This window comes from Cyrtonyx montezumae, unplaced genomic scaffold, assembly GCF_038088225.1.
Source record: "Cyrtonyx montezumae isolate F1298 unplaced genomic scaffold, pur_monq_1.0 scaffold_63, whole genome shotgun sequence".
Lineage (NCBI taxonomy): Eukaryota > Metazoa > Chordata > Aves > Galliformes > Odontophoridae > Cyrtonyx > Cyrtonyx montezumae.
This window is the reverse complement of record NW_027072071.1, coordinates 68,018-92,584: the sequence shown is the minus strand read 5'-3', so window position 1 is coordinate 92,584 and position 24,567 is coordinate 68,018. Positions and strand designations below refer to the sequence as shown.

Genomic DNA, 24,567 nt, shown 5'->3' with positions numbered 1-24,567 from the left:
CGTGGGAGCTTCTCCTTTTATTGGGAAGAGCGGCACTTGCGTGGGGGGGTGAGGTGTCCCCGTGGGGCGGAGCCATTGCCGTGGGGCTGGGCCGTCCGTGGGGGGCACAGGCAGCAGTTTAAGGACGAGGGGGATACAGCAGCACCAGTTGGGCAGAGCCATGCCCATAGGATCCTGGGGGGCTGAGCTGTCCCTGTAGGGCACAGCCGTCCTTTGGGGGACAGTCTGTCCTTTTAGGGGCGAGCCAGCCCTCCGTGGACATGGCAGCCCCTGGGAGACAAGCCCTGTTCCTTGGAGCTGAGCTGGCCCTTCAGGGATAAGCCGTCACTCTGGGGTAAAGCCGTGCTCATAGGATGGGGCCATACCTATAGGGCTGAGCTGTCCCTGTACCCTGTGGGGACATGCCATCCCTTTGGGGCCATGCCTTGTTCAATGGAGCGGAGCTGACTCTTCAGGGGTAAGCCATCACTTAGGGGCAGAGCCATGCTTATAGGTCATCTCTTAGGGCTGAGTTGTCCCTGTGCCCTTTGGGGACAAACCAGCCCCCTAGGGCAGAGCCATCCCCATACAATGGGCTCAGCGCTGTGGGGATGAGCGGTGCCCCCAGGGCTGAGCTGTCCCTGTGACCCTGTCCCACTGCGTGTGCCCATCCAGGGCAGGCGTGCACAGCCACACGTGTGCATATCCCCACGTGTCACCCGAGGGCCCTTCCTCAGGGCATGGCCAGCAGCAGAGGGGGGGGTCCCTGTGCTCGCTGCGGTCCAGCAGCATGGTGGGGGTCCCTGGGGTTACGCTGAGCTGGGGGTGATGTGCCCATCACTGGGCTCGCTCCAGTTCACGGCCCACTCCTTCCTTTGGATGGTGCCCATCTTCTCCTCACGGAACTGCTGCCGCTCCTCCCGTGGGATCTTCACAGCGTGGTACTGTGGCACAGCTGGTGGCACGTAGCGTGCCCGGCGGAAGAAGCCCAACTGCGGAGAGCAGCGGGGTCAGCGCCGTGGGGATGGCATCGGGGCCACGGCTCGGCCTCGTCAGGCAGCACACAGCCTGGTGGCTTTGGGTACAGCTCCAGGTGCCCACAGCTCTGCACCCACCGCTCCCTCTGCGCTCAGTCCAAGGATGGCACAGGGCAGGGGCATTACACCAGAGCTGCACCGGGCTGTGTGCATCCCAGAGCTGGTGCTGGTAACCTTGCACGTCCCTGCTCAAAACCCTGCTACGACCATGCAGCGCACACTGCAAACCCTCGCACACCCCGCTGCCCTGACGCTGCAGACCCTCCTCCAGCCACCCCGATGCTGCAAACCCTGGCACGGCCGCACGCTGGCACTGCAAACCCTCACCCACCCATGCACCGGCACTGCAAAACCTTGCACAACCCCACAGCAAACCCTCGCAGCGGCGACACAAACCTGCTACCCCAACACTGCCACCCTTCCCACCCTGCCGCTGCAAACCCTCGCACGACCGCAAGCAGAGCCTGCAGGCCCTCATCCCTCCACCCGAGCGCTCTGCACGCCCTCACACACGCGTGCAGGAGGCAGCACACCCGTGCACACCCGTGCTGGTTGCTGGCGGCCCCGGGGTGGGAGCAGCCCCGTGTTACCGCTGGCCCTGTTTGTCCACCTCCGAGGGCTGCAGCCCCCGCCGCGCCCGGTAATAGTTAGCGGTGTAACGGGAGGTTGGGCTGCTCCGCTTGAAGAAGCCACACTGGGGAGGGAAGTGAGAAGGTGAGGATGGGCACGGCCAGCTGGGGGGGGAGCAGCATGGCATGGCACCACGTGGCGTGGCACCACAGTGATCCTACAGCGTGGCATGGCGTGGCACGACGGGGGTGGCACAGCATGGCACAGCGTGGCTGAAGGAGCACAGCCCAGGTTGTGTGGCACAGCATGGCACAGCCAGGGTGGTACTGCATGGCACAGTGTACCCAAAGTAGCACAGCCAAGGTCGTGTGGCACAGCGTGGCACAGCCAGGGTGGTACTGCATGGCACAGTGTGCCCAAAGTAACACAGCCGAGGTCGTGTGGCACAGCCAGGGTGGTACTGCATGGCACAGTGTGCCCAAAGTAACACAGCCGAGGTCGTGTGGCACAGCCAGGGTGGTACTGCATGGCACAATGTGCCCAATGTAGCACAGCCCAGGTCGTGTGGCACAGCATGGCACAGCCAGGGTGGTACTGCATGGCACAGTGTGCCCAAAGTAGCACAGCCGAGGTCGTGTGGCACAGCATGGCACAGCCAGGGTGGTACTGCATGGCACAGTGTGCCCAAAGTAGCACAGCCGAGGTCGTGTGGCACAGCATGGCACAGCCAGGGTGGTACTGCATGGCACAGTGTGCCCAATGTAGCACAGCACAGCCCAGGTCGTGTGGCACAGCATGGCACAGTACAGCCAGGGGACCCTGTGCCGCAGGGAGGGGACACATCCTGACCTCACTCCCCCTCTCACCTTCCAGAGGATGAAGATCAGCAGTGCCAGGACCAGGATGCCAGCCAGCACAGCCAGCAGGATGACCCACCATGGCACGCCGCCGGCCACCGCCACGCCGGGGTCCAGGTAGATGGTGACAGGGATCTGGTGACGGCAGCACCGGTCAGAGGGCTGCAGGGAGGGGGTAGGGGACAGAAATGGGGGGCACAGAGCCAGACCTGCGTGGAAGCGTCTTTCAGCACCAGGTTCTTGATGGAGGAGGTCACTGAGACGCTGGCACGCACTATCAGCTCCACCGAGGTGACCGCCAGGTACTCCTGCAGCGAGGGATGGGGGATGGGATGGGGGATGGGATGGGGGATGGGATGGGGGATGGGATGGGGGATGGGATGGGGGATGGGATGGGGTGGACCCCTGCGTGGCCCCGGGGGTCCCATCCCTGTCCCTGTCCTACCTCCAGGAAGGTGCTGTTCCAGAGCCGCCCGCGTGCAGTCAGCACGGCAGCGCGCTCGAAGCTGTGCAGTGGGCAGCGAAACGCCAGGCAGCGTGCAGTGCCCTGGGCACAGTCCTGTGGGATGGAGGGGGGAGGGCACAGCACGGCCACGCACCCCAAGAGAGGGAGCATCCCAGGGGTGGGGGAATGTCAGAAATGGGAGCAGCCTGGGGAAGCGAATGCCCCAGGAACGGGAAAATCCCGAAAGTGGGAGCATGCCAAGGATGGAAATACCCCACGAGTGGGGGAATCCCAGCAATGGGAGCAGCCTAGGAAGGGAAGCACCCCAGGGATGGAAAAAATCCAAGAGCGGGAGTGTCCCAGGGACGGAAATATCCCAAGAGTGGGAAAAAATGGGATTGCTGGGAACCCAATCCTAGGAATGGAGGTCCCGCAGCAGTCGGAGCACCCCAGGAATGGGAGCACCCCAAGAGTGGAAGAATCCCAGCAGTAGGAACACCCCGGGGATGGCAGCACCACAGCCCCACTCACCAGAGTGACATTCCTCCTCCTCTCAGCGGGCGCTGGCACCCACCAGGACCCTGCAGCAGGCTCCTCGGTGACCTCAGCCCCTCCCGGCGGCTCCTGGATGACACAGTCACACGTGGGTAGGGCTGACTCCCACCCCCCCGTCCCCAGCACCCCCAAAGTCCCCCAAATACCAGTGCCAGGCGCAGGGGATTGGCAGCGGGGCTGCACGCCGTACGCTGCCCCGGGGCAGCCAGCAGCTCCAGCTGCAGTGGGTACAGCAGCCACTTCCCATTGCTGAGCTCGTGGGGCCACAGCAGCGTGAGGAAGGCTGAGCCTAGCGTCCTCAGAGACGGGCCCCGGTTGGACACCTGTGGGGAGATGCATTACCGGGGGATCCGTGGTCCATGGTGGGATCCTGAGACCCCCCAGGACCAACCCCATCCCCAAACACAGGACCCCAGAACCAGACCCATCCCAAACCCAGCACCTCCAGAACCAGCCCCATCCCCATCCTCTAACCCAGCACGCTCAGAACCAACCCAGTCCCAAACCTAGCACCAGCAGGACCAGCCCCATACACATCCCCAGAACCCAGTAGCCCAGCACCAGCCCATCCCAAACCCAGCACCTCCAGAACCAGCTCCATCCCAAACCCAAAACTCCCAGAACCAGCCCCATCTCAAACCCAGCACCCCAAAACCCAGCAGCTCCGGAACCAGCCCCATCTCAAACCCAGCACCCCAAAACCCATCAGCTCCAGAACCAGTCCCATCCCAAACCCAGCACCCCAAAACCCAGCAGCTCCGGAACCAGTCCCATCCCAAACTCAGCACCGCCAGAACCAGCTCCATCCCAAACCCTAAACTTCCAGAACCATCCACAAACCCAGAACCCCAAAACGCAGCACCTAGAGAAGCAGCCCAAACCCAGCACCCCCAGAACCAGCCCCATCCCAAACTCAGCACCCCCAGAACCAGCTCCATCCCAAACCCAAAACTCCCAGAACCAGCCCCATCCCAAACCCAGCACCCCAAAACACAGCACCCCCAGAACCAGCCCCATCCCCATCCTCTAACCCAGCACTCTCAGAACCAACCCAGTCCCAAACCTAGCACCACCAGAACCAGCCCCATACACATCCCCAGAACCCAGTAGCCCAGAACCAGCCCCATCCCAAACCCAGCACCCCCAGAACCAGCCCCATCCTCAAACCCAGCACCCCAAAACCCAGCAACTCCGGAACCAGCCCCATCCCAAACTCAGCACCCCCAGAACCAGCTCCATCCCAAACCCAAAACTCCCAGAACCAGCCCCATCCCAAACTCAGCACCGCCAGAACCAGCTCCATCCCAAACCCAAAACCATCCTCAAATCCAGAACCCCAAAACCCAGCACCTTGAGAAGCAGCCCCATCCCCAAACCCAGCACCCCCAGAAGCATCCCCATCTCAAACCCAGCACCCCAAAACCCAGCAGCTCTGGAACCAGCCCCATCCCAAACTCAGCACCTCCAGAACCAGCTCCATCCCAAACCCAAAACTCCCAGAACCAGCCCCATCCCAAACCCAGCACCCTAAAACCCAGCAACTCCGGAACCAGTCCTATCCCAAACCCAGCACCCCCAGAAGCAGCCCCATCCTCAAACCCAGCACCCCAAAACCCAGCAGCTCCGGAACCAGCCCCATCCCAAACTCAGCACCCCCAGAACCAGCTCCATCCCAAACCCAAAACTTCCAGAACCATCCCCAAACCCAGAACCCCAAAACGCAGCACCTAGAGAAGTAGCCCCATCCCCAAACCCAGCACCCCCAGAAGCAGCCCCATCCTCAAACCCAGCACCCCAAAACCCAGCAGCTCCAGAACCAGTCCCATCCCAAACCCAGCACCCCAAAACCCAGCAGCTCCAGAACCAGCCCCATCCTAAACTCAGCACCGCCAGAACCAGCTCCATCCCAAACCCAAAACCATCCTAAAATCCAGAACCCCAAAACCCAGCACCTAGAGAAGCAGCCCCATCCCCAAACCCAGCACCCCCAGAAGCATCCCCATCTCAAACCCAGCACCCCAAAACCCAGCAGCTCCAGAACCAGTCCCATCCCAAACCCAGAACCCCAAAACGCAGCCCCACAGGATGCTCATATGGGGCTGAGCCCCCCACTGCACCCCACTCACCGTCACCTCGAAGAGCACGGCGCTGCCCACCTGGCTCTCGCGCCGCACCGCGCTCTCACCCCGCACTGTCCCCCCAAAAAAGAGCCGGGGTGGCACCGCCATGCTGCAGGGACAGCAGGGTTAATGCTGCCCCAGGAAAAGGTGGGGGGGGGGGATTGCAGCCCCCACCCCATTTCCACTCACCCCGTCACTGAGAGGGGCAGCTCAATGACCACACGTGCCCGGGCCACCACCGGCTCCAGCGTTGGCTGCTCGCTGATCCTGGGGACAACAAAGGAGTTGGGGTGTGGGGGTTGGGGGCATCGCAAAGCCCCCCAATATCCCCCCCCCCCAGTTTGGCTCACGTGGACAGGGCCAGCTCCACCTCCAGGTCCGTGGTCTGCAGGGTGATGCCCAGAGTGCTGAGGATAAGGTAGAAACGCACCTGGGGGGGCACAGGGTGAAGGTTGGGGTTGAGGCTGGGAGGGTTGGAGGGAGGTTTTTGGGGGTGCGCTCACCTGGGCTCCGCGTTTCATGGGGTTCCCCAGCTCGCACTCCACCTGCGAGCCGTTCTGGTTGGCCAGGCACACCACTGGTTTGTCCTGGGGGCAGAGAGCTGTCTCACACTCCACTATCCCGGAGACCCCCCGAACCAGCCCCATCCCAGAGCCCAAACAGCACCAGAACCCCCAAAACCAGCCCTGTCCCTGAACCCCAGCATCCCTGGGAACCCCAGAGCCAGCCCCATATCCATCCTTCTGCACCCCGTAAGCAGCCCTGTCCCAAAATCCAGCATCCCTGAGACTCCCGGGACCATCCCCATCCCAAACTCGGGACCACAGAATCCCAGAAACCATCCCTGTCCCGAACCCCAGCATCCCGAACCCCGACACCCACGGTACCAACCTCACACCAAACCCAGAACCCCCAGGATCAACCCCGTCCCAAACACCAGCCCTCCAGAACCAGCTCCGTCATGAACCCCAGCTAACCTGGAACCCTGAGGAAAAATCCAGCGTCCCTGGGACCCCTTGGTCCAATCCCATTCCAAGCTCAGAACCCCAAGAACCAGCCCCAAACCCAGAACCCCAAAACCCAGCACACCCAGAAGCAGCCCCATCCCAAACCCAGAACTCCCAGAACCAGCCCCATCTCAAACCCAGCACCCCGAAACCCAGCACCCCCAGAACCAGCCCCATCCCAAACCCAGAACCCCCAGAACCAGCCCCATCCCAAACCCAGCACCCCAAAACCCAGCAGCTCCAGAACCAGCCCCATCCCAAACCCAGAACTCCCAGAACCAGACCCATCCCAAACCCAGAATCCTAAAGTCCAGCACCCCCAGAACCAGCCCCATCCCAAACCCAGCACCCCAAAACACAGCACCCCCAGAACCAGCCCCATCCCAAACGCAGCACCCCAAAACCCAGCACCCCCAGAACCAGCCCCATCCCAAGCCCAGCACCCCAGAACCCAGCACCCCCAGAACCAGCCCCATCCCAAGCCCAGCACCCCAGAACCCAGCACCCCCAGAACCAGCCCCATCCCAAACCCACTACCATCCCATCCATCCATATCCCTCCATCCATCCCACCCCTCACCCCCCAGGTCCCACCCCCAAAACCCCACACCCCATACCGCACCGGGGCTGCGCGGCCGTCGTAGGGTCGCACTGCGGAGTAGGGCAGCTCCTGTGGGAAGCGGGCGGTGAGCACGGCCTCGTGGGCATCGTCCCCGTCCCTCTGCGGCTCCGTGGGGTCCGAGGGCACGTTGGTGACGTGGATCTCCAGGGCCACATCCTTCTGGTCGCTCATGGCGAAGATAGCGGTGCCATCCGCGCCCCTGCGACAGCCCCCGTGAGCCCCACGCGCCGTGTGGGGCGGAGGACGGCGTGGGGACGGCGTGGGGACGGCGTGGGGCCGGCGCTCACTTGGGTAGGGGCAGGAAATCGGCGTCCCCGAGGCGGGTGCAGAACTGGAAGCGCAGCTGCAGGTTGCTCTGGCAGATCTTGTCATCCCCGCAGCCCTGCTTCAGAAAGTGCACCTGCAAAGGGAAAAGAGTGCGGTGGGACGCCCGGAACCGGCCCCATAGCCGGCCCCATAGCCGGCCCCATAGCCGGCCGCTCACCTCGGTGCGGTGGCTGCTGGGTTGCTGCGGGCTGAGCACAGGGGGCAGGGGTGGGAGGGTGGCAGCCCGGCTGTGCCGCGATGTCCCGGCCCCCTGGATGCCGTAGGCGAGGGTGACGGTGATGGGGCGCAGCTTGTCGCGGATGCTGTCCTGCAGAGGCAGGGACAGGAAAGGTGAGGGGGGGGGGGGGGGGGGACACGGGATGGGGGTGGAGGGAGGATGAGGATGGGACGAGGATATGGACGGGGATGGGATGGAAACGGGGGCAGGAATCGGGATGGGACCGTGGGGATGGGGAGAAGGGACAAGGTGGGAGTGGGGACGGGAGCCCACCTGGAGCCGGAAGGTGGCGGTGGTGCAGGTGCGTGCGTGCTGCCGGGGCAGCTCCGCGCTGTGGGAGAACTGGTGCTCGGGATCCGAGGGCCGGCGGCCCAGGAAGGTGACCCGGGGGGGGTGACCCAGCCGTCGCCGCTCCGTGTCGGCGTCAAACACGTATTCCAGCACTGGTGGGAGAGGGACGGGGCCGTGCTGGGGTCCCCCAAAAACCCGGGGTCCCCCGTCCCCCGTCCCCGTGTGCGCTCACCCAGGGGGGGGCTGTAGCTGGCAGGAGTGGCCGTGTAGCTGAAGCATGCTTGGACGTCCACGCTGTGGGGATGTGGGGGGGAGGGGGGGAGATGGGGTGAGATGAGGCAGCGCCCACCCCTCCAGCTGCATGTGGGGCTGGGGGATGGGTGGCACCCACCAGATGCCCTCCTGGTGCTGGCAGTTGCTCTGCTCCAGGTCGATGTTGGCTGGGAGCAGGGAGACGTTCCGGGAGATGTAGACCACCGGGCGGGCTCTGTGGGGGGAGCATAGCGGCGCCGGGTGGGAGGAAGACCCCCACCCGGTCACAGCCCCAGCACCTGCACCCTGTGCGGGACCCCTGGCTGCAACTGGGGACCCCTGGGTCAGGGGGTGCACGAAGGGGGGAGGGGGGAGGTGATGGAACCTTGGGGTGGGGGATGCTTGGGGATGGGGTGCTCAGGGATTGGGGGTGCTCAGGGATGGGGGGGTGCTCAGGGATGGGGAATGCTCAAAGTCAGGGGTGCTCAGGGGTGGGGATGCTCATGGTTACAGTTAAGGGATGCTAAGGGGTGGGGGTGCTCAGGAATGGGGGTGCTCAGGAATGGGGGTGCTCAGGTATGGGGGTGCTCAGGGATGGGGGTGCTCAGGGATGGGAGGTGCTCAAAGTCAGGGGGTGCTCAGAGATGGGAGATGCTCAGGGATGGGGGTGCTCAGGGGTGGGGGTGCTCATGGATGGGAATGCTCAGAGAGGGGGGTGTTCAGGGGTGGGGGTGCTCAGAGTCAGGGGGTGCTCAGGGGTGGGGATGCTCAAAGTCAGGGGGTGCTCAGGGGTGGGGGTGCCCTGTTTGGGGCCAGGTGGGCCCGCAGTGGGCACTCACCTGTACAGCACCACGGCGTCAGACAGGGAGCCGACGAGCAGGTCGGGGTACAGGTTCCCATCCACATCCACCCCTCCAGAGAGCGCGTACCCAAAGGTCGTCACCCCCACGCCTTCCCCATCCAGCACCTGGGGACGAGGACAGCCACGACTCTGGGAGCAGCTGGGGGGCAGTGGGTGACACCCCACACACCCCAGTCCCATACCACTCACCTGAGCCGGTTTTGCCACGATGCCCAACTTGCTGCCGTGGTAAATATACACCTTGCCAGCACCATCAAACGGGGCCCCCACAGCCAGGTCTGGGGGGGCAGGAGCAGTGAGGGGAGGGCACAGCAGCTCAAAGGGGGGGCACCAGATCCCCCCCGCCCCCCAGCCCCTCACCCTCAAAGCCATCCAGGTTGAGGTCTCCGGCGGTGCCCAGGGCGATGCCGAACATGGAGCCGTGGGTGCCGGTGAGGCGCAGGGGGGTGGCGGCATCCCAGTGCCCCGCGGGGTTGATGTAGACGTAGGCGGCCCCCCCGATCTCGGCCTTGCGCTCGAAGAAGTGGGGGGCCCCCACCACCAAGTCCATCCAGCTGCGGGCACAGTGGGCGCATCACCCCCTGGGACCACCCCTGGGTGGCACTGGGGCACCACAGTACCGTGGCACTGTGGCATCAAAGCAGCACCGAACCAGCACGGCATCGAGGCACAAAAACATTGTGCTGCCAAAGCATCATGGCACCAACACAGCATGGCACCATGGCACCAACACAGCATGGCACCAACACAGCATGGCACCATGGCACTGACACAGCATGGCACCAACACAGCATGGCACCACGGCACCGACACAGCATGGCACCGACACAGCATGGCACCACAGCACCGACACAGCATGGCACCGACACAGCATGGCACCGACACAGCATGGCACCGACACAGCATGGCACCACGGCACCAACACAGCATGGCACTGACACAGCATGGCACCACGGCATCGATACAGCATGGCACCATGGCACTAACACAGCATGGCACCAACACAGCATGGCACCACGGCACCAACACAGCATGGCACCAACACAGTATGGCACCATGGCACCGACACAGCATGGCACCATGGCATCGATACAGCATGGCACTGACACAGCATGGCACCACGGCATCGATACAGCATGGCACCAACACAGCATGGCACCACGGCACCGACACAGCATGGCACCAACACAGCATGGCACCATGGCATTGACACACCATAGAATCATAGAATCATAGGGGTTGGAAGGGATCATCGAGTCCAACCCCAACCCTAACCCTAACCCCACACCATGACACCATGGCACTGATACAGCATGGCACCAACACACCATGGCACCACAGCCCTGGCTCACCATGGCACCACAGCACCAACACACATGACTCCATGGCACCAACACAGCATGGCACCACAGTACTGACATAGCATGGCACCATAGCACCAACACAGCATGGCACCACAGTACTGACACAGCATGGCACCATGGCACTGACACAGCATGGCACCACATCATCAACATACCATGACACCACGGCACCAACATACCATGGTACCATGGCACTGTCACACCATGCCACCACGGCATGAGGCCATCAAGGCACCGCAGCACCAAGGTACCCTGGTACCAAAGTCCCACTGTGGCACCACAGCAGCGTGGCACTGCATCCCCTCCCTCACTCACCCATCGCTGTTGAGGTCCAGCACCGCCAGCGCGTAACCGAAGGCAGACGTGAGCTGCTCGCCGGGCAGCACAGCCTCGGGCACCAGGCGGTGCGCGCTGTCCCTGCGCAGGATGACCACGGCTCCCGTGTGGTTGGCACGCGGTGCCCCACTGACAAAGCTCAGCTCCCGGCGCCTCGTCAGCCCCGCGCCCGAGTCCACCGAGAATCCTATGGGTTAACGGGGTGGGAGAGAGGTCGGTGTCCCCCCCGGCTCCCCCCCCCCCCCAACCCCACCCCGGTGCCCCCCTGTCCGTCCGTCCATCTGTCCGTCTCTCTCTTTCTCTCTGCTCAGCCCTCTGGGTGCGTTGTCTGCCCGAGGTGGGGTCTGCCCCGGTGTTTGGGTGGGTGGAAATGGGGATGGGGGGGTGGGGGGGGTGGCTCGCTTGTGCCTCAGTTTCCCTGCTCTGTGCGCCCTGCGTTTTAGGGGGTGGGGGTCCTCCTCCAGTTCTGGTCCAGGGGAAAGCAGGGGGGAGCGAGGAATAGCCCCCTCCCCACATGGGTGGAGGGGAAGATTTTGGGGGCAGAGCTGCTAGAGCGCCAGGCTCACCCTCCCCAGCTGCAGATGCAGAGCCCCCAGGGGAGTCCCCGCATTCCCCAGCAGCAGTAGCAGTGCCCGACCCCCCCCAGCAGCACAGCCCAGCCCATGCCCAGCCCCCAATCCAGACCCCCCCGAGGCCTCCCAGCAGGATGCACCCCACATGCAGAAACATCACAGGAGGGGAAAGCACAGAGACCTGGACTGTAGGGGGGTGGCACACCAGGCTTAGCACCCAGGTGGGACCCTGGGGACCCCCTCCCCAGGGCAACCTCAGCTCCGAGCCTGGCAGTGCCCCCACTCAGCCCCAGCGAAGCAATGGGACATGGGAAGGTCATGAACAGCCACAGGGACAGAGATGGGTGCAGGGAGAACCAGCTGGGCAGGGGGCGGGGGGGGCACAAAATGGACCCAAATGGTCCCAAGCATGAAGGGTGGCATGGGGCAGTACATAGCAATGCGCGTGCACGGCTGAGTGTGCAAGGGGCTGAGTGTGCAAGGGGCTGAGTGAGATGCGCTCCGTGCACTCCCACGAGCGCGAGGTGCACGCACAGCAAGAAGCGTGCAAAGCGAGGCATGCATCATGCACGCACACGTGTGTGCACAAATATGCACGCACGCCCGGGGCTGCAGCTCCGCTCCGCTCTGCACAGACACGGGGGAGGCTGACACGCACACACACGCACACACACACGGCTGTGGGGTGGCACACGGGGACGCGGCGTGCTCGGCACTGCCACGCGTACGAACCCAGGTAGCTATTCTGGGGCACATCGCCCGCCGCGCCGGGCGCCTTCTCGGTGGGGTCTGGGCTTTTGTACACCAGCTGGTCGGGGTCTGAGCTATCAATGTTTGTCACAAACAACAAACCTGCACGCACGTCGGGGCCGAGAGAGAAAGAGAGAGGGCGTCAGCGGGGGCACGAGATGGGGCAGGCTGGAGCCGGGCGGTGTGGGGGGGGACGTGGGGGTCCCCACACCGCTCCGGGCTCCGCCGTGCCCGTACCGAAATAGCTGTTGGCAGGCACAGGGATGAGAGAGGGGTCCTGATCCTTCTCGCCCCCCGCTTCGTAGGGGCCGTCGTCGTAGCGCAGGAAATCGAGGGAGCTCTGGTTTAGCAGCTCCACACGCAGGTTCCCTGCGGAGCCGAGGAGGGGTCAGAGGGGATCGGGGGGACCCTCCCTGGGGGGGACCCTCCCCTCTCAGGGACCACTCGGGGGCAAAGGGGGCCCGGAGTGCTGCGTGTGGGGTGTGGGAGCTGTCCCTGCGTGGGCATCCCAGTGCACAGACACATGGGCACGGACACACACACAGCTCCGTGAGCTCACACAGCGTGCAAACTCCTCCGTGCTCACACACTGCGTGTGTGCGACTTTACATGCGTGCACACACCCACGCGCACACACCCAGGCACACACCCACGTGCACGCAAAGCATGCACACATCTCCATACCTCCGCGCTCACACGCAGTGCACCAATGCACGGGCATCTTTACACGCACACGAACACACGCAGCCGCATTGCACGCGGCAGGCAGCTCACACTCAGCACACACGGGGCCCTCACGCCCACCCGCGTCACACTCACCGCCCATGTACGCGCACACCCCCCCGTGCTCACCCTTCCAGTTGTAGGTGCCGGGTGCCCCGAAGAGGACGTAGTGCTGATCGGGGCTGAACGCCGCCGCCAGGCCCTGCTGGCAGAACCCGAAGCGGTCGTGGCCCTGCGGCCGCCCCTCGCAGAACTTCCACTCCCCCCCGTCCAGCTCGTCGTGCACACGGAGGTCCTGGCTCAGCACGAAGCAGCGCCCGATCACATCCCGCGTCTCCAGCGGCTGACGCACGCGGTTCCGCGCTTCGTAGCGGTGGGCACAGGTCTGGGTTCAAGCACTCAGCGTTGTGCAGCTCCAGGACAGACCCCCCCCCCAATCCCAACTTCCCCACCCCCCCCCCCTCCCCCTCCGCCCTCTCCCTGCTGTGCTCCCCCTCATGCTCACCACGATCTTGCCGCCGGCGCCCTGGCTCTTCACGCTCACCCCCAGCCACTGGTTCTCTTTGCTCTCTCTCTGCAGATCCACTTTTTGAGGGGGACACGTGGGCAGCGTCACTCCTGTGCCCCACCTCACCACCCACCCCCCCACCTTAGAGGTCTCATAGGGGTCTGGAGGCCCCCCTCGTCCGTGCCCCTCACCTCCCTCGTCAATGGGCACCCGCCAGCAGTCGGAGGGCTCGGGGGTCAGCGGGCAGGCGAAGAGCCCCCCCGTCCTGTTGGCTGCTTGGCTGGGCAGCGCCGGCGCCTGGGGGGCTCCCACGAGCAGCCTGCAGAGATGGGAACCCCACATCAGGGCAAGGGAACCCCCAACCCCCACCCTCCCCCCCGGGATTGCTGCCATGCACATGTGTGCACACACAATGCGTGCCATGCACACATGCAGCTGGTGTTGGACCCCCTCTTTGCACCCACCCCGTTGACCTGACACCCCCGCACAGCTGTCCGTGTGCCCCCACACGGATTTCATGGATGTAAATGTGGGGGGAGGGGCACGCTGGCCGGGCTGCACCATGCATGCTCCGTTAATGCCAGCCCAGCAGAGCTGCTGTGATCTGAGCATGGCAGCACCCAGAACTCAGCGCATCCCAGCCCCCACCCTGACCCCCCTGCAGCCCCCCCAGGTCCCATGAGGACAACGCTGGGACGTGTCCCGCTGTACCCAGAGGAGCACAGCAGTGAAAGAACCCCATGGCCACGGGGCACCCGGGCACCCCTGTGCCTCTCCCCGGAGACCGGTGGCCTCGAGGCACAAGGGAGTCCCAGGAGAGCTGAGCTGGTAAAAATAAACTGGAATTCACTCAAAATAACTCAGCAGCAACATGCCCAAAAATGGAGGGAGGCAGAAGGAGGCACGGGAGTGGCCCCCAGCACCGGGCAGTGCCCGGGGTGCCCAGGCCAAGGGACCAAGTAAGGAGGCTGAGCACAGCCCCAGGGGGGGGTTGGCATGGGGGGGAGCAAGCGTGCTGGTGCCACGTTCCCGCTGCTGTGCCCCATTCCCGGTGCTGGTGTCATATCCAGCGCTTTGCACGATGCTGTGCTCGGCACCAGACCCAGTGCTGTGCCCGGTGCCCGGTGCCGTGTCCCAGTCCCGGTGCCGGTGCTGTGTCGGATGCTGTTCGTGGTGCTGCTGCCGCGCCTGGTGCTACGTTTGCCTCCCATCCCATTGCCACGCTCAGCAGCCGATGCCATGCCCGGTTCTGGGTGCTGGTGCTGTGTTTGGTGCTCCTGCCATGCCCGCTACTGCGCATGGTGCCATGCTTGGTGCCAAGCCCAGCACCACACTCAGTGCCCGGTGTCTGTGCCGCGCCCGGTGCTGTGCCCGGTGCCGCGCTCAGCTCCCGGTGCCGTGCCCGCTCCCGGCACGCAGCCCGATGCCAGCAGCTCTCCAAGCACCTGCCCAAGGAACTCCGCTACCGGGAGCGAAAATAGCCCCGGGCGGGCGCCAGGAATGCGGAGAGGCGGCAGCGGAGCCGAGCGGCTCCGGGTGGAGGCGACGCTGCGTCGGCGCTACAGCGGCTGCGCCCCGGGGCGCTCCGGGGACGGGAGAACCCACGGACCCCACGGAGAGGGACCCGAGAGTGCAGAACCCCACGGTGCAGGACCCCACGATGCGGGACCCCACGATGCGGGACCCCACGATGCAGGACCCCACGGTGCAGGACCCCACGGTGCAGAACCCCACGGTGCAGGACCCCACGATGCGGGACCCCACGGTGCAGAACCCCACGATGCGGGACCCCGCGATGCAGAACCCCACGGTGCAGGACCCCATGATGCGGGACCCCACGATGCGGGACCCCACAGTGCGGGACCCCACGATGCAGAACCCCACGATGCGGGACCCCACGGTGCGGGACCCCGCGATGCAGATCCCCACAGTGCAGAACCCCACAGTGCGGGACCCCACGGCTGAGGGACCCCACGGCTGCGGCTCCGTGTCCCCCACCTCTCCCCCCCAGTGCCGGAGGCTCCGGTGGCACGCGGGTGGGCGTTGGGCATCTCCACGCCGGGCATTGCGCGCGGGCGATGGGGCGGGGATGCAAACTGAGCTCACTTTCCGTTCCCCACAAAGCCCCGAATTCCACCCCTCCTCCCCCAGCACCGCACCGCTCTCCCCGTGAAAAATCCGTGGAAGTGGGGGGGGGGGGTCTCGCTCACCAGCTGGCCGGCTCGGGGCTGAGCTGCCGGTGCAGTGCCACCGAGAAACCGAAGAGGCTGCCCCGGGCTCCGTCCTTCAGCAGAGTGTTGGCAGCGTCCAAGTTGAAGGCTGCGGTGCCCAGCAGCTGCAGGCAGAGCCACGACACGCACAGCCCCACGGGGGACAGCCCCGCCATGCCCGCACCGCACCGCTCCGCACCGCTCCGCCGCGGTCCGCCCATCTCCCCCGCGGTCCCGGCGAAGCACGGCCCCCCCGATGGGCCACGCGGTGTCACGCTGCGCGGGGACGCGGGGCGGTGACACAGCACTGTGAGACAGCGCGGTGACACAGAGCCGGGACAGTGCTGCGTGGGGTGGGGGGGACGGACGTGCTACGGTGATAGAGCACCGGCACCGTGACACACGCCGCCGTGACACCGCGTGGGCCACCGCGTGGGGACACCGCGCCCGGCGCTCCTCAGCTGCTGCAGTGACTGCGCACTGTGCACTGCATCCTTCGTTGCGGTGCTCCGCACCCCAAATCGCACCGCCCCCCCCCCCCCCTTTTTCCCCCCACCCCACCCCACACACCACGGCCACAGCCACGAGGTGACACCCTCTAACGTTACCCAAAAGTGTCACCCCCACAGCGACCCCCCCCACACACACAATGACACCCCGGGATCCCCCATCCCCCACCCTGGGAGGTGCAGGAACGCCACCCACCCTGGGGACCCAGGGCTGAGCAGCCCCAGCCAGAAAGTGGAGGGGGGGGCGGGGGGGGCACTGATGTTTTCCAGCTCTCTGCTATTTTTAACCGCTCTCCGAAGGCCCGCGGAGATATGTGGGAGCTGGCAGAGTGCTCCGGCCGTGTGAATGTGCCTGACCTCCTCCTCCTCCTCACTGCAGCCCTGGGGATGAGGGTGGGAGAACGAGCCCCCCCGGCCCCCAGCTCAGCCCCCACTTCCTGGCCTCTCCAAATCCCCCTGCGACAGCACGGCCACCGTGGGAAACAGCCACGGTGTCCTGGGGCAGAGGGGAAAGGGGACATGAATGGGAACAGGGACGGGGAATGAAATGGGGATGGGAGTGGGAATGGGGATGGGGGTGGGGATGGGAAATGGGGGTGGGAAATGGGGGTGTGGATGAGGACAGGGGATGGGAAATGAGGTGGGAAATGGGGGTGGGGAATAGGGAACAGTGGACAGGGAATGGGGAATAGGGAAAGGGGGATAGGGACATGAATAGGAAAATGGGAATGGGGATACTAAGGGAAATGAGGATTGGGAAAGGGAATCAAGATGGGAAAGGGAACGGGGATAAAGACGTGGAAGGGAAAGAGAATAGGGGTGGGAACAAGAATGGGGATGGGAACAAGAGCAGGGAGGGAAATGCAAATATGGATGGGAACGGGAACGGGGATAAGGATAAGGACAGGAAGGGAAAGGGTTCAGCTCCTGGCATCAACGTTATCGATTTTATTTCCGCTGTGAGGACGGAGCTGATACAGCCCTCAGTCAGACCCAGGGTGGGGCGGTAGCTGCACCCCCCCTCCCCCGGCTCATTCCTGGGGAAGGACGGGCAGGGTTGGGCTGAGCCCCGGTTAACCCGGCGCTCAATGGCCACGTGCATCCCATTATAGCCAGGCCTATCCCATAATAGCCAAGCCCAACCCGTAACGGCCCCTCATTAAGGCTCCAATGGTTCCCTATAGTCCCACCCACACCCCTATGGTTCCCTATAGCCCCTATGGATCCTGCACCCCCCTCACCTCTACAGCTCCCTGACCCCAACCCAGACCCCTATAGGCTCTTCGTGCCCTTATAGTCCCCCCAGACTCCTATAGCCATCCTATTAAATCCCTATTGCTCCCCCAAACTCCTACAGGCTCCTCGTGCCCACACAGCACCCCCAGGCCCCCATAGCTGTCCTATAGCCCCTATAGCTTCCCTCAGATCACTGTATCTCTCCTACTGCCCCATATCCTCCCCTATAGTTGTCCAAGAACCTTATAGGCACCCTGAAGCCCTACAGGTCCCCCAAACCTCTCTCTTTCTCCCCATAGCCCCCCCCTACACCCTACACCCATCCTATAGAACCTATTGCAGCCCTCAGTACCATGTAAGTTCACTGTACCCCTATAGCTCACATATAGGCTCTCTGGATCCCCATAACTCCCTCAAGACCCCACATGCCCTACCCATAGACTTCCTCAAACCACTGTATCTCCCTTATTGCCCCCTATACCTTCCCCTATAGGCTCACTGAAGACCTATAGGTCCCCACAACCCTCTCCCTATAGCCCCCCCATACCCATCGTATAGACCCTATACATTCCTTGTACCCATATAGTTCCCATATAGGCTGTGTGGATCCCTGTCACTCCCCCAAGACACCTATAGCCATCCTATGGAACTTATAGCTTCGCTCAGGACCCCACAGGTTCCCTGTACCCCTATAATTCCCATATAGGCTCCCTGGATCCTCATCACTCCCCCCAACACACCTATATCCATTCTACAGCTTCCCTCAGACCACTACATCTCCCCTATTGCCCCTATACCTTTCCCTATAGCCTCCTTGAAGTCTTATAGGTTCCCCAAAACCCTTTATCTCTCCCTACAGCCCACCAGTACCCATCCTATAGACCCTATAGCTTCCCTCGGTATCCTATAGGTTCCTTGTACCCCAGTTCCCATATACTCTCCCTGAATCCCCATAACTCTCCCAAGACCCCTGTAACCACCCTATAGCTTCCCTCAGAACACCATTATCTCCCCTATTGCCCCTAAACCTTCCCATATAGACTCCCTGAAGCCCTATAGGTCCCCCAAACCCTTCTATCTCTCCCGACAGCCCCCCCCCCCCCCAAAACCCATCCTGTAAACCCCACAGCTTCCTTGTACCCCTACATCTCCCACACAGTCTCCCCGGATCGCCATAACCCCTCCACGCCGCCCCACTCCAGCTTCCCACAGCTCCCCCTACAGCCATCCCCCATCCCCTACAGCCGACCCCATAGCACCGCCCCTCCCCCACAATGCCCCGCGGCGGGGCGGTGACGCACAGTGACGTCACGCGGAGCCGCCATGCTGTCCCGGCTGCTGCGGGAGCACCAAGCCCGGCAGAGCGAGCGACGCGAGCTGCAGGGTGAGCCCGCCCCGCCCCGCCCCCCCCGCGGGCCCATTGGCCGGGGGCGCCGCGGCTCGCCGTCTCATTGGTCCGCGGAGCCGCCAATCGGAGAGGGGTCGGTGGGAGGGGGGGGGATTGAGGGAGCGGTGCGTGGCGTCACGGCGGAGCGCGATGACGTCATGCGATGACGTCACGTTCCGCAGAGCGGCGCCGTCGGGAGGCGATCGCCGCCGCCACGCGGCTGACGGAGGCCCTCGTGGACCACCTGAACGTGGGGTGAGGCGGGGCCGCCCCGTACGGTACCCCCGGGAGGGGACCTCCACACCCCTGGTTGGTTGGGTCCCCCCCCCTACTCCACCATGGGACCCCCGCAGCTCCAGCCCCTGTTTGCCCCCTGCCCGAATCCATTGATAATATCCGTCCCTCCTTCATTCAGACCCATGGGGGACACCCCCCCCCCCCACACACACCCCCCCCTCCCTGACACCCCCGGTTCCACCCACATCCCATACCCCCCCCCCCAGCAGTGGGCCGCCCCCACACCCCTTCCTCCCCCTCCTCTTCTCCAGACGCTCTCATCCTCTCCCTACTTCGTGACTCCCCCCTCCCCCACCCAAACCAAGCCTGGCATCACCCTCCCGACCCCACCCCAGAAGCCCCCCTTCTTAGGCACCCCACTCCTCCCTCATCTCCCAGCTTCTTGCCGCCCCCCAATCCTCCCCCCATGGGATCCGTCCTCAGTACCCCCCCTTTCTTGGCTGTCCCCCCCCCCCCGCAGCGTGGCCCAGGCCTATGTCAACCAACGCAAGCTGGACCAGGAGGTGAAGACGCTGCAGGTGCAGGCAGCGCAGTTTGCCAAGCAGACGGGGCAGTGGATCACCATGGTGGAGAACTTCAACCAGGCCCTCAAGGTGGGCGCCCCACACCCAGGACCCCCCTGTCGTCCCCCCCCCGTCCCCCAATCCCGGGGCATCGGGCAGCACGCTGACAGCCCGCCGTGCCCCCTCCCTCCTCCCATTCTTTGGCAGGAGATCGGTGACGTGGAGAACTGGGCGCGCAGCATCGAGCTGGACATGCGGACCATTGCCACCGCCCTGGAGTACATCTACAAGGGGCAGCTGCAGCCCACCTGCTCCTGAGCCCCCCCACGGGACGACCCTCCTCCCCCCCCCCCCCCCCACCGGAGCTTGGGGACCCACCCGAGCAAAATAAAACCACAGTGAGGAGTGTCATGGCCCCAGCTGCCCCCCCTAAGCCCCCTCATCCTCTTTAATGCTAAACCCAGCTCTGAGGCCCCTTTTTCTCTGGACAAAGGCTCCTTCGGGGCCGGTGCTAATCCCCAGGGACAGGGGGTGGCCGTGTGCCTGGTCCCCCCCCCTCCCCGCCAGAGGTGTCCTGCCCATAGGCCCCAGGCACAGAGGGAGGAGCAGCTGTAGCCCCCCCCCCGGGCTCAGACCAGCTCTGCTGCTGCTGCTGTCGCTGTGCCCGGAGCCTGCTGCCCCCAAAGGTAGGTGGGAGGCGTAGGGTCAGTCCCACCCCACACCTATGGGGCAGCTCACCCCCTGCGTGCCCACACTGGGATGGGCACTGCGTGACCCCATTGTCCCCATAGGGCACTGGGAGGGGGGGGTGTTTGGAGCTGCTGCCCTTTGCTCAACGTGGACCTAACACCCCAGCCTCGTGGAAGGGGTGTGGTGGGTTTTCAGAGCCCACTTACGGGGCTGGGGAGGGTGGGGGGGTATAACCCCTAGGGCTTCTGTATGGGGGGGGGATGTGGGGGCAAGTCAGCTGGGGACAGTCTGGGGCAGTGCAGTGACAGTCCCCTCCTTGCACAGGTTGGGAGTAGGGGGTATGTGGGATCATAGGGCACGGCTGAGCTGAATGGGGACAGCTGGAGTGGGGGGTGGGGGGGGGAGAAGCAGCTGGGACCCCCCCACAGCAGCAGAGCCCAATGCTGACGTTCTGCGCTCAGCTAATCCCCTGCACACCACGCCCACTTGGAGGGGGTGGGGGGGGGGAGGAGGTAGGGAAAGGCGGGGCAGACAGACCGGGGGGGTGGGGCAGCACCAGGTTATGGGGCAGGGTCTGAGACCCACATTGAGGCAGGGTTACACCTCCTAAAAAAACCCAAAAAAGTAAACAGTGAGAGCCTGACCCCATGGCAGGGTGCTCCAGGAGCCTGGGACAAGACACAGGCCTTGGCACAGCTAGGGGTGGGGGGCACAGCTCAGGCTCCCCCCCCCCCCAAAAAAGAAATAAACCCATCCCCTCCAGTCCCCCCCCCTCCGCCATGTGGTTGTATCTGCTGCTGGCGGCGCTGGCCTGGGCCCTGGCTGGATGGTACGGGACCGCCGGACCCTCCCCTCCGTCAAGGACAAACACGTCTTCATCACCGGCTGCGACAGCGGCTTCGGTAACCTGCTGGCACGGCGGCTGGCACGGCGCGGCTTCCGAGTGCTGGCCGCCTGCCTGACCCCGCAGGGAGCAGACGGGCTGCAGCGAGGCTGTGCCGGGCACCTCCGCACCACGCTGCTGGACGTCACCCGCTCCGACAGCATCCGGCGTGCGGCAGAGTGGGTGCGGGAGGAGGTGGGAGAGAAAGGTGAGAGGGATGAGTGTCGGGAAGGGCGTGGGGGGAGGGGAAGAGGGGTAGGGATGGGGGAAAGGGGTAGGGTTGGGGGAAAAGGGCTATGGGTAGGGGAAGAGGGGTAGGGGAAAAGGGTTATGGGTTGGGGAAGGGGCAGGGGAAGAGGGGTAGGGGAAAAGGGTTATGGGTTGAGGAAGAGGGGCAGGGGAAGAGGGTTATGGGTTGGGGAAGAGGGGTAGGGGAAAAGGGCTATGGGTAGGGGAAGAGGGGTAGGGGAAAAGGCGTGGGGAAAAGGGTTGGGGATAGGGGAAGGGGGGCAGGGGAAAAGGGTTAGGGATAGGGGAAGAGGGGTAGGGGAAGAGGGGGTAGGGATGGGGAAAAGGGGTAGGGTTGGGGGAAAAGGGGCTATGGGTAGGGGAAGAGGGGTAGGGGAAGAGGGGTGGGGGAAAAGGGATAGGGGAAAAGGGTTAGGGATAGGGGAAGGGGGGGCAGGGGAAGGAGGGCAGGGGAAAAGGGTTAGGAATAGGGGAAGAGGGGTAGGGGAAGAGGGGTAGAGGAAAAGGGTTATTGGGTTGGGGAAGGGGGGCAGGGGAAGAGGGGTAGGGGAAAAGGGATGGGGGAAAAGGGGCAGGGATAGGGGAAGAGGGCTATGGTTAGGGGAAAAAGGGTGGGGGGGAAAGGGTTAGGGATAGGGGAAGAGGGTCAGGGGAAGGGGGGTAGGGGAAAAGGGATGGGGGAAAAGGGTTAGGGGAAGGGGGGCAGGGGAAGGGGGGCAGGGGAAGGGGGGCAGGGGAAAAGGGGTAGGGGAAAAGGGATGGGGGAAAAGGGATGGAGAAAAGGGTTAGGGATAGGGGAAGAGGGGCAGGGGAAGGGGGGCAGGGGAAGAGGGGTAGGGGAAAAGGGTTAGGGATAGGGGTGGCTTTTGGGAACGTTTCAGGGTTTGGATTGGATCCTGGTGTAGGGAACTGCTTTGGCAAGGGGGGTTGGACTCAATCCTTTGAGGAAGAGACTCAATCTCTTCCAACCCCTATGATTCTATGATTTATGATTAGGGATAAAGTTATTTTTGGATTTATGATTGGATTTAGGGACGGAAGTAGGTTGACTGTGTTAGGGTTAGGTGTAGGGTTAGGTTTAGATCTAGGATTCGATTTGTGTCTAGAGTGAGGGGTGGGGTTAGTTTGTGCGTAGGGGTCACAGTAGGGTTAGGCCTTGGGTTAGGGTTAAGGTTAGGAATAGGATTAGGATTCAAATTAGGTTAAGGGTTAGTGTTAGGGATAGGCCTGGGATTGGTGTTAGGGTTAGGTTAGGATCAGGGTTGAGGTTAGGTATAGGAAACGGGTTAGGGCTAGGGCAGGTGTAAGGGTTAGAGTTAGGATTAGATTTAGGGTTAGGTTTAGCTTGAATGCCAGGGTGAGAGAAGGGGTAGGCCTTGGGTTTGGTTGAGGAATAGGGTTTGTGTTTGGATTAGGATCAGGGTTAGTGTTAGGAATGGCTTTGGGGATAGATTTAGGGTTGTAATCTGATGCTTTGTTTTAGGTTTACGGTTGGGCTTAGGGGCTAGAGGGGTGGGGGGGGATGGGGGAGGAAAGGGGGTTTATGGAGAGATCTTATGGGGGAGGGAGTGCAGCAGGATAGCTGCGGTGTGAGGTGGGGGGTAGGGTGGGTGGAGGGGTACCCCCCCCCCCCCCCTTTCTGGAGAAAGATGAAGGGTCAGCAGGTGCTGTGCAGCATCTCCAGCCCATTAGGGTCCCCGGAGAGCTGCTGTAGGGTGAGAGGGTCGCTGCGAGGCTGCCGTAGGGCAGGAGGGAGCCCCTGCAGGACTGCTACATGGCAGAAGGTGGGAGTGCCTGCAGAGCTCTCAGGAGCCCCCTTAGGGTAAGGCCGGGGGGTCCCCCTTAGGGTAAGGCCGGGGGGGTCCCCTTAGGGCGTTTTACGGGGCAGGAACGAAGAGGAAAGCACAACCACCGCTCCCATCGCAGGGCTTTTCGGGCTGGTGAATAACGCCGGGGTGGCCAACCCCATCGGCCCCACGGAGTGGATGCGGATCGAGGACTACCGGCAGGTGATGGCCGTCAACACTTTTGGGGCCATTGAGGTGACGCTGCAGCTGCTGCCCCTCCTGAAGCGGGCACGGGGCCGCGTGGTCAACACCTCCAGCGTGCTCGGCCGCCTCTCAGCCAACGGCGGCGGATACTGCGTCTCCAAGTACTGCATCGAGGCGTTCTCCGACAGCCTCAGGTGGGTCCCCGTGTCCCCAGCCCCGCATCCCCCCCCTCCCCCCCTCAACCCTATCCCGATGGCCACGCACCCGCAGGCGCGACATGTACCACTTCGGGGTGAAGGTGAGCATCGTGGAGCCCGGCTTCTTCAAGACGGCCGTGACCAACCTGGAGAGCATCGAAGCGTCGCTGCGGCAGCTCTGGGAGCGCCTGGCACCCGAGACACGGCTCAGCTACGGCGAGGAGTTCTTCCATAAGTGTGAGTGCTGGGAGGGGACGGCGGGACCCCCTCCACCTCCTCGGTGGGTTGGCCACGCCCTTCCTCGGCCCCCACTGGGGGGTTGGCCACCCCCCTCCTCAGCCCCACTGGGGGGTTGGCCACCCTTCTCCATAGCCCCTGCTAAGGGTAGGCCCCCTCCCTCCTCAGCCCCTACTGGGGGTAGGCCACCCCCTTCCATAGCCCCACTGGGAGTTGGCCACCCCCCCTCCTTGGCCCCCACTGGGGGGGTTGGCCACCCCCCCTCCTCGACTCCCACTGGGGACTGGCCACCCCCCTCCATAGCCCCTACTGGAGTTAGGCCATCCCACTCCTCAGCCCCACTGGGGGTTGGCCACCCCCCCTCCTCGCTCCCCCCCCCCACCCCCCCATGCTCTGACCCCCTCCCCCCCAGACCTGAAGGTGCAGCGGCTCATCATGAACATCATCTGCGACGCGGACCTGGGCAAGGTGACGCGCTGCATGGAGCACGCGCTGGGCGCCTGCCATCCCCGCACCCGCTACAGCGCGGGCTGGGACGCCAAGCTGCTGTGGCTGCCGGCCTCGTACCTGCCCGCCTGCATCGTGGACTTCGTGCTGGCCACCGTCCTGCCCAAGCCAGCCCACCGCGTCCGCTAAGCACGGCCCCAAAGCAGCTATAGGGACTTCCCCCCTCCTCCACCCACCCCGACCCTTCCCACCCTTCCATGCGCGCAGTTGGGGTCGCCCAGTGCTGCAAATAAATGTCCCTTGTGCTGGGACATCCGTCAGGGCTTGGGGACGGTGGC

The 24,567-nt window shown here is 63.9% G+C and overlaps 3 protein-coding genes across 7 annotated transcripts; 2 read left to right on the top strand and 1 right to left on the bottom strand.

The window, feature by feature from the left end:
* Positions 1 to 619: 619 nt before the first annotated feature.
* Positions 620 to 15,920, bottom strand: ITGA7 (integrin subunit alpha 7). 5 transcript variants are annotated; one of them, XM_065750118.1, is made up of 26 exons: positions 15,604 to 15,914; positions 13,585 to 13,712; positions 13,391 to 13,470; positions 13,015 to 13,270; positions 12,400 to 12,531; positions 12,145 to 12,264; positions 10,820 to 11,027; positions 9,501 to 9,694; positions 9,330 to 9,418; positions 9,118 to 9,245; positions 8,418 to 8,513; positions 8,259 to 8,320; positions 8,009 to 8,178; positions 7,676 to 7,825; positions 7,479 to 7,591; positions 7,192 to 7,390; positions 6,067 to 6,150; positions 5,914 to 5,993; positions 5,753 to 5,830; positions 5,570 to 5,672; positions 3,590 to 3,766; positions 3,420 to 3,512; positions 2,889 to 3,002; positions 2,653 to 2,751; positions 2,453 to 2,578; positions 620 to 971 (listed from the first exon to the last, which is right to left on the bottom strand). In XM_065750118.1, exons 1-26 carry the CDS (start codon positions 15,822 to 15,824, stop codon positions 789 to 791), a joined length of 3,483 nt encoding a protein of 1,160 aa, XP_065606190.1. In that variant the 5' UTR covers positions 15,825 to 15,914; the 3' UTR covers positions 620 to 788. The 5 variants fall into 5 exon arrangements, with proteins under 5 accessions (XP_065606190.1, XP_065606191.1, XP_065606192.1 ...); XM_065750121.1 differs by lacking the exon at positions 12,145 to 12,264 and adding an exon at positions 1,560 to 1,710 and having other exon boundaries at positions 887 to 971; positions 15,604 to 15,920; XM_065750122.1 differs by lacking the exon at positions 12,400 to 12,531 and adding an exon at positions 1,560 to 1,710 and having other exon boundaries at positions 887 to 971; positions 15,604 to 15,920.
* Positions 15,921 to 18,639: 2,719 nt separating this feature from the next.
* On the top strand, positions 18,640 to 19,994 carry BLOC1S1 (biogenesis of lysosomal organelles complex 1 subunit 1). Its single transcript, XM_065750083.1, has 4 exons — positions 18,640 to 18,732; positions 18,918 to 18,990; positions 19,493 to 19,625; positions 19,743 to 19,994. The coding sequence occupies exons 1-4, from the start codon at positions 18,672 to 18,674 to the stop codon at positions 19,851 to 19,853; spliced, it is 378 nt and encodes a 125-aa protein (XP_065606155.1). The 5' UTR covers positions 18,640 to 18,671; the 3' UTR covers positions 19,854 to 19,994.
* A 1,010-nt stretch (positions 19,995 to 21,004) lies between these two features.
* Positions 21,005 to 24,539, top strand: RDH5 (retinol dehydrogenase 5). The gene is given in 5 exon segments (XM_065750116.1): positions 21,005 to 21,044; positions 21,047 to 21,316; positions 23,284 to 23,542; positions 23,619 to 23,782; positions 24,195 to 24,539. Coding segments are annotated over 5 exon segments (957 nt in total). The 3' UTR covers positions 24,419 to 24,539.
* Positions 24,540 to 24,567: the final 28 nt, after the last annotated feature.

Bases quoted from the DNA above. Each gene is read 5' to 3' on its own strand.
- BLOC1S1 (XM_065750083.1), top strand. From the start codon at position 18,672: ATGCTGTCCCGGCTGCTGCGGGAGCACCAAGCCCGGCAGAGCGAGCGA. The intron at 18,733-18,917 runs GTGAGCCCGCCC...CACGTTCCGCAG, and splicing joins CGAGCGACGCGAGCTGCAGG to AGCGGCGCCGTCGGGAGGCG. The intron at 19,626-19,742 runs GTGGGCGCCCCA...ATTCTTTGGCAG, and splicing joins ACTTCAACCAGGCCCTCAAG to GAGATCGGTGACGTGGAGAA.
- ITGA7 (XM_065750118.1), bottom strand. From the start codon at position 15,824: ATGGGCGGACCGCGGCGGAGCGGTGCGGAGCGGTGCGGTGCGGGCATG. The intron at 5,673-5,752 runs GTGAGTGGAAAT...CTGTCCCTGCAG, and splicing joins CTGCCCCTCTCAGTGACGGG to CATGGCGGTGCCACCCCGGC. The intron at 3,513-3,589 runs GTATTTGGGGGA...TGTGTCATCCAG, and splicing joins ATCCCCTGCGCCTGGCACTG to GAGCCGCCGGGAGGGGCTGA.